Source organism: Lolium perenne, chromosome 5 (assembly GCF_019359855.2).
Source record: "Lolium perenne isolate Kyuss_39 chromosome 5, Kyuss_2.0, whole genome shotgun sequence".
In the NCBI taxonomy this organism is placed as follows: domain Eukaryota; kingdom Viridiplantae; phylum Streptophyta; class Magnoliopsida; order Poales; family Poaceae; genus Lolium; species Lolium perenne.
The window spans coordinates 246661644-246669208 of NC_067248.2; the positions used below are offsets into that span (position 1 = coordinate 246661644).

Consider the following 7565-nt stretch of genomic DNA (forward strand, 5'->3'; position numbering starts at 1 on the left):
TAAATAATTAGCAACAAGTGATAGTAAGTAGTAATATTATGTAATTGATAAGCATTAATATGAGCATTACGTCCTAGGATGCAACCCATCTCATTAATATTCCCTTGGAAAGGAAAACTTCCGCAAACCAAGATTAAGAATAAATAGAATATTTTCCTTAAGAACTTTGACCTGAAGTGGTTTCAAATAGTACTATCTTGTATCTTGTAAATAAGGACACATAGTGTCACTAGTTGAACAATATCATACATAATTTTTCTTATCCCGTAAAAACCTTACTAGCACATAGATTTGTATCACTTTCACATGCACAGTACCAAGCTACTCCAAAGAACACATGCATCTCCCCCTCTTGTTCTTGCATACAAGTTGGAGAAAAGGGTAGCATATGCATCTATCAATGCATCAATAAAAAAATACTTCATTGCATATCATAACAAATGATCCACCATCAAAACATTACATGGATGATCACAATCATGTAGGAAGCTCATGTGACACTAATTAGTGAAAAATATATGGAGAGATTGATACAAGCTACTTCCACAAACCCATAATCCAGGGGTGGACTACTCTATCTTCATCATGGTGACGGCGGTGATGGTGTTCATGAAGGCGGAGGAGCAACCGGGGCAACTCCGATGGCTTTCCCCTCCCAATCCTTGCAAGATTACTCTGTTTTGCGTATTTCTTTGTTGATACCTACCCCTTCGCGAGTTCGCGATATCCATTATATATATATAGTCAGTTTTAGGTCAAGACAAAGACGTGAGCATCGAAACAGAGACAAAAGAGGTGGCAGGCTCGGATGCACCATATGGCGCGGGCTGCGCAGGCCAAGGCAGTCGCGCCATGGGCCCTCTCTCCTTTCCTAGGTGGCTACAGCTCCGCTAAATCTTCTCATGTTGTTGTATTTCCGAAAGAATTGATGTGGCAAAAAGATGGGGCCCATTTGAAGTCCATAAGGTCCCTCAAAACCCAAAAATACGCAAAGCAGGGTTTCCTGTATTGCAGTGTTCAATGAAAGGGGGCTTTGTTGCAAATCTCCATAAATCAATGTAAAACAACTACGGATCCACACATATCATAAATATATCATATTATAACACCAAAGTACATGGATATGTTTTACATGTATCAAATATCTAGAAAAGATATTGAGGAAGTCCAATATAGATTCGATCGCATGGAATCTGGCTAATCAAGACTAAGTGCCCAGCGTCGGCAGATGAACGTAGCAAGATGGAGAGGATTCCACATGCCATGACAATTTTGTAATTGGACAACAATAAAGAATATTTTGAAGCACCTGTGATGGACTAAAGATGAGTTCCTAGTATTTGGCGGTGAGGAAGATCTAGGTGTAAAGGGCTACACAGATGCCAACTTTCAGACCGACTGGGACGACTCTCAATCGTAGTCTGGATATGTGTCCATCTTCAACAGAGGTGCGTTGAGATGGAAATTTTTCAAGAAAGAACGATGGTCGAAACGTGAACAAAAGCCGAGTATATTGCCAACTCAAAGGCATCAAGAGAAGATGTTTGGGTCAGGAACTTCGTGCTGGATCTTAGCGTGGTTCGTGACATGTCAAATATGTTAGATGTGTATTGTGAAAACAAGGGTGCTATCCGAAGGTTCATGACATTAGTTTGGCTCGGCCATGCGAACATCTCCTCGATTGCCTACCAAATTCTGGCGGCGTGCTCAATCCGTTGAACATGAGGAAGAACCTCATGGGAGGAGGTAGCCAAGCACGCTCTGATCCCTGGAAATCGAGCATAGTACTCAGGATTGCGGACATTTTCCGGTCATGTCTGCGCCCTTGTCCAGTGCTTTGATGAGCAACACTTCTGGTGATGCGGCATCTGAGCCGTCTAGGAGCACAAACAGACGAGCACCGCGGACCGGGGGCAGCACCTAAGCTCGCCACCACCCCGAATAATTGACGTGCGTGAGCTTGTCAGATGGAGGCACCCCGAGGTTGATGGTCGGAGCGGTTGATGAGGAGGCCATCAGAGCGATGGTGGTGGAGATCGGTGAAACCGATTGTGGTGATAGGGATGAGTCGGCGGAAGAGCATCCGGATACCATGTAAACGATCAGTTAGAAGGGTTTCTACTTGGATACATCCGGAGCCCCGTGTTTTATGTATTTATAGAAAAGCACATTGCGGTGCCAGCATACACGAGGTCTCGGTTACATCAAATTACGACTGCGATACTATGTCTAACGATGCTTACACTCAAATTACATCACCAACTCGTGAGTCAAATTAATCTCTTTTAAGCTCTGCAAGCATCCACTGGATCCACATTCTAATCTGTACAAGGTAACACCACGCGAGCGAATTAAGAGATAAGCAAGCCACGTGGAGCATCTGCTGATGAAACACAAATCTTTTGGCTTCCACAGCTTGCTGTACAAGTGGCTCCATTTGTCACCAGGTGAGGATCATTTTATACTAGCTGTCGATTAGATATATGTTTGCGTCGTTGCCCTTTCCATTCACTGATGGGTCTCCGCTCTTGACAGGAACGCATTGGTTTATAATATCTCCGGGCCATGACCAATGAGTTGTCACATTTGAGTGGAACCCGTATCGGTTGGATGGGAGCATTGCTAACCACCTCGACCCGCCTGTGATGTGCGCTCTAGAGCCATGGACACAAATTTCTTCCGATCATGGATGCAGGTGTCATGAGAGCATGGGAAAAGGCTTTTCATGTTGACCAAATTAATAATGTAGCAAAGGATAAGCAAGCCAAAATTTGATGTAACTACCTTGACCCGCCTGTGATTTTGTACATTCTGGAGCCATTTACACAAAAAAAAAATTTGGATCGTGAGAGTATGGCAAAAGGCTTCTGTTTCGTTGTGACCAAATGTAGCAAAGGTAAACAAGCCAAATTTCTATGTAGCTAAAATACGTCCAAATGACTGTACCAAACCCAGAAGTTGCCACAGTTCAGTAGGGCAAACTTTAGCTCTTAATAATAGGAATCAAGCAAAACAATCCTAGAATTGGTATTCTAGGATTCTAAATTTTTAATCATCCCAGTGTCGCGCAGTGACATGTCATTATGGAGCAACAGTCTTTCTTTTGTCCAGAAAGGCCCACAAAACAGTACGAGGACGAAAGAAAGAGACTTGATGCAAAGCAACCAAACTTGAACGGGTTGCGTACATGCCCAAGCAAATAGCGGGTGATTTCGCTGATACTTAACTAATTGCTGCATGTAACTTTTGTTTAGTGATTACGTTGAAGGAATGACCAATTAACCGTGTTTTACCTCCGTATAGAACAAGCAATTTATGAATGTGCGGTTTGTCGACTAAAATGGATTTGTTACCATGTAATGTTGCTCTCAAGAGAGGAGTTTGCTGAGTAAAATTATGTCACTTCTGCCAAGGATAAGAAAACGATAGTAAAGGCGACCGCTGTCAATTTCCTTAATCACGTGGTTCAGTGTATATTTGCTAGTATTCCTTATTTATGTATGTTGCTTAATGACGTTAAGAATTTTTCCGTACGACGGCAGGCAGAGCTGTTCTTGAGATAATTTTGGAGTTGTTCAAGTTCATCTTGAGCCGTAAAAGGCGATCATGAAAAGACATATGATGACGGACATAAGGGAAATCTCGACCTCCACTAGCTCTAAGGCAACACGCCCAAGTCTACGGAGTTAATAGTCGAGAGATGTGGCATACCTTATCACTGGATTTTATGGTCTATCGTTGGGCATCTGACATGTATCATTCATCTGAGTATTGTTAAAACAACCTCTTCTATGAGACAATAGTCTCGAGATCCTTGCTAGTACTATCCGAACCTCCTTACCTGCCTTCTCCAGTGGATTGTGTGTGTTGGGGCATGAGGTATTTTCATGGATATGATCGACTAGGTTATCTTTTGGTGGAGAAGACTTCATGGGTTGGTTCCAACTGGCTACCATACTCATTTCGGTGATCATACTCATTTTGTGTTGAAACTGGGAGTGTGCAACACAAAAATATGAAGCTCGATATCACACTCCTCTCGAAACGACAAGGGTTGAAGCTCGAACATGGGCGAACACATGAACGATGGGTCTATAGATGTTGCTTCTTAAAAGGGTAAAACCATAATCTTGTTCTATCAATCCATCTTGCAGTTTCTCGAGAAAGATTCTTAGGAAAGTCTGAAAAACAAAATACAAAACATGGGATGTTTTGTTTAACTATTCTATTTTTTAAAAACAAATTTGATTTGTTTTAGCCAAAGCCAAGGAAAAAACATCTTTTTCATCCAGGGCTACTTTGATTACTAGGTTAGAAAAATTATAGAAACATGAAACATGTAGAATTTAGATGTCTTGTCTTCTTGAAACCTATATGAAAGGAAAGTCTCTTTCATCGCAGCAAAGCAATTTTTCAAGAGGTTAAACATAATGCTTCTTTGTTTTCTTTGAAGTTTACACTACAAGGTTTCTATTGGATTAGTTTTTATGGAATACGATCTCATGAATCAAACAAGTTCTGCAAAAAAAATTATAGGATTTCAATTCTACAAAACCCTGTGAATTAAGTGAGCCCTCAAGGTTGGCTAGGGATAAAACCAGACTACACTACAAGGTTGGCTAGGGATAAAAAAATAACTCTTCTTTTTTCTTTGAAGTTTACACTACAAGGTTTCTACTGGATTAGTTTTTATGGAATACGATCCCATGAATCAAACAGCTTCTGCAAAAAAATTTATAGGATTTCAATTCTACAAAAACCTGTGAATCAAATGAACCCTCAAGATTGGCTAGGGATAAAATCAGATTACACTACAAGGTTTCTATTGGATTAGTTTTTATGGAATACGATCTCATGAGTCAAAACAGCTTCTGCAACAACAAAAAACTTTCATAGGATTTCAACTCTACAAAAACCCTATGAATCAAATGAGCCCTCAAGGTCGGCTAGGGATAAAACCAGACTACACTACTCCATTCCATATATGATAAACTCCTACTTTCTTTAGATGATACATGATATACTTTTTTTAGGCTGACCTACACGACGAGTCTCTTACCATTTGGTTGATATTAACAATGGCGGCATCCATGTTCTGTGATCTGTGCCACCCTGGCCTGTACTGTCCCGTACTGCTGTACACACGACACCATAGCTAGTGACCAGTGTGTTGTTCGATTCCTTTCTAACTCTCCTGCTCGTGAAAGAATCTTGATCGATCCACATGCATGCGCATCCTTTCCACTCTCTCCACTTCCGTCTCCATCTTTTCCTTGTTGCAATCATTATGTTGCGTTGCAAGTAACTAATCGGACACGGGATGCATGGCTATGTCGTCGTTGCATGTGAATTTCGATCTCATCTCTATAAGTTTTGGTTTTGTCTACTACACGGTGTGGTAATAATTAACAAGATCAAACGAAGAGGAAGAGGGGAAAGAAAAATTGCTTGCTGATCGAGATGGAATGGACCTGTCTGGACTGGACAGACCTGAGATTCCTTCGAGCTATGTACACACCACACCACCACCATCGATTGCATCATCATCTTCTCCATCCTCGGTATCCGTGTTTGTGAATAACCTGATGGAGTGGTTCTCTAAGCTTTGCAGATTGTGGCATGAACAGCATGGTTGCATGATCGTCGACGATTGTGTTTGCTGGATCACTCGCTGAGGGACTCGAATTCCCACCATTGGGAGCTGCTGCAGGTCTGCTCCGTGGACGATGACGGCCAGGTCGAGTGGAACGGGAACGACGACTGCTGCTGCGGCTGGTGGTGGTACTCGGCCGGCCCCGACGCCGTGAAGCCGCCGCCACCGTCGTGCGTCGGTGGCAGGTGCGACGAGGGCCGAAGGAAGAGCCCCGCGTCGTCGTCATCCTCGCCGAAGAGGGAGAGCTTCCCCACCCCTCCGCCGTCTGAGGCCGAGTAGAGCTTGGGCGCCCCGGCGTCCAGGACGAACTCCTCCTTCATGCTCATGCCGGCGACAGCCGAGCGCACGTCCTCCCCGGGGCCTGCGTTGGCATTGTCGCCGCGCCCGCGATGGCCCGGCTCCTGCAGCATCTCCGCCAGCTTCTCCAGCTGCACGCACGCACGCAAGCAAGAACCCAACGATCATCCACTGCGGCAGCGCACGGCACCATGATAGAAAAGCAAGCGTATAGGTACCTGGTCGAGGAGCGCGAGCTTGTCCTTCTTGAGCTGGTCGTAGCTGGCGAGGAGCGCGTCGTAGTCGTCCCGGAGGGCCGCGTACTGTCGCTCGAGCTGCTTGGACTTCCACCTCGCGCGCTTGTTCTGGAACCAGATGGCCACCTGCCGCGGCTGCAGCGAGAGGTCCCTGGCCAGCTGCAGCTTCTGGCGGGGCTCCAGCTTGGTCTGTGTGGCGAACATGGACTCGAGCGACTTGATCTGCTCCTCGCTAAAGCGCTTCTTCATCATCCCGGCGCCGCCGCCCTTCTTCCCGCCGCCCGGCACCGGGTCCATCATCCAGTCTCCGTCCTCGTCCCCCTCCATCGCCACGCTAGCTCGATCTGGAGGGAAGGGAAGTGGAAGGGATCGCGCGCGCGCAGGTGTGGTGAGCTAGGCAGGCTAGCTTAGCTTAGCTTGCGGCGATGGATCCTGGCAGGCTGGCTGGCTGGGTGGCTAGAGCAGGCAGGTTGTTTAATCGACGGTGATGGGAACGGGGCGGCCAATGGAGCGCGGTGGCGTGCATGCGTGGCCTCTCTCTATCTCGCGCTCCCCCGTTCCTCTTCCTCGCCTCTCTCTATAGGAAGCTGTAGCTGTAGGTGCAGATAGATAGCCAGCGCTCGCGGCCCCGCCGGCGTCGCTGTCGCGGGGCAGAGACTTGGGAGCGCGCGGCTAGCCGGTAGCCTAGGCTTGGCTGCTTACGCGACGCTACTGTGCGACTAGCGAGCGAGCTGGCGGCCACGTATATAGCGCGGCCACACACGGCGCCGCGCGCGGCGCGAATGTACCGAGCAGGAGGAGGAGACGGTTGGTGCGGCGGGAGGGAGGCCGAGCCGGCGCCGTGCGCGTGTCGCGTGCTGTTTGAGTTGCGTGCGCGAGGTGAGGTTCGGATTGGTTGGTTGGCCCGGGGAATCGCGTCGTACGTGTCGTGTGGGCAGCGCCATCGCGTCCCGTCTTGACCGTGACCTCCCCTTCCCCTATACCATCCTCCTGCTACTACTCCGGCGAATCGCTCGTTTGCTACGCTGCACCGGCCGGCGACTGCGCGCGGCGTAGAGGCACGGCGACGGCTGGGCCGGGCGTGGCACGAACCAGGTGAGCGGGCGCGCGGTAATGAGGCGCACGCCACCCGTCGCGTGCCCTGCATGCCGAACGCGGATGCATCGGTCGATCGACCTAATCTTTGCCCCCTCGTCGGTAACGATAATCCTAGACGTACGGAGAGTTGGCTTACAAAAACTTCTACGGGCTGACGCCCAACTACTTGATGCGTGCAGTCACCGCCCGTGTTCCTCGACGACCAGAATGTCCAAGCAATCGGCATCCATTTCATCACCCAAGGACTGCACGTCACTGACCAGAATATATCTTCCCGAAGC

At 47.4% G+C, this 7565-nt stretch overlaps 1 protein-coding gene across 1 annotated transcript; it reads right to left on the bottom strand.

Moving 5' to 3' along the window:
- Positions 1 to 5321: 5321 nt before the first annotated feature.
- Positions 5322 to 6917, bottom strand: LOC127302557 (homeobox-leucine zipper protein HOX6). The gene is made up of 2 exons (XM_051333027.2): positions 6169 to 6917; positions 5322 to 6081 (listed from the first exon to the last, which is right to left on the bottom strand). Exons 1-2 carry the CDS (start codon positions 6511 to 6513, stop codon positions 5665 to 5667), a joined length of 762 nt encoding a protein of 253 aa, XP_051188987.1. The 5' UTR covers positions 6514 to 6917; the 3' UTR covers positions 5322 to 5664.
- Between the last annotated feature and the right edge of the window lie 648 nt (positions 6918 to 7565).

Bases quoted from the DNA above. Each gene is read 5' to 3' on its own strand.
- LOC127302557 (XM_051333027.2), bottom strand. From the start codon at position 6,513: ATGGAGGGGGACGAGGACGGAGACTGGATGATGGACCCGGTGCCGGGC. The intron at 6,082-6,168 runs GTACCTATACGC...GCGTGCGTGCAG, and splicing joins AGCTCGCGCTCCTCGACCAG to CTGGAGAAGCTGGCGGAGAT.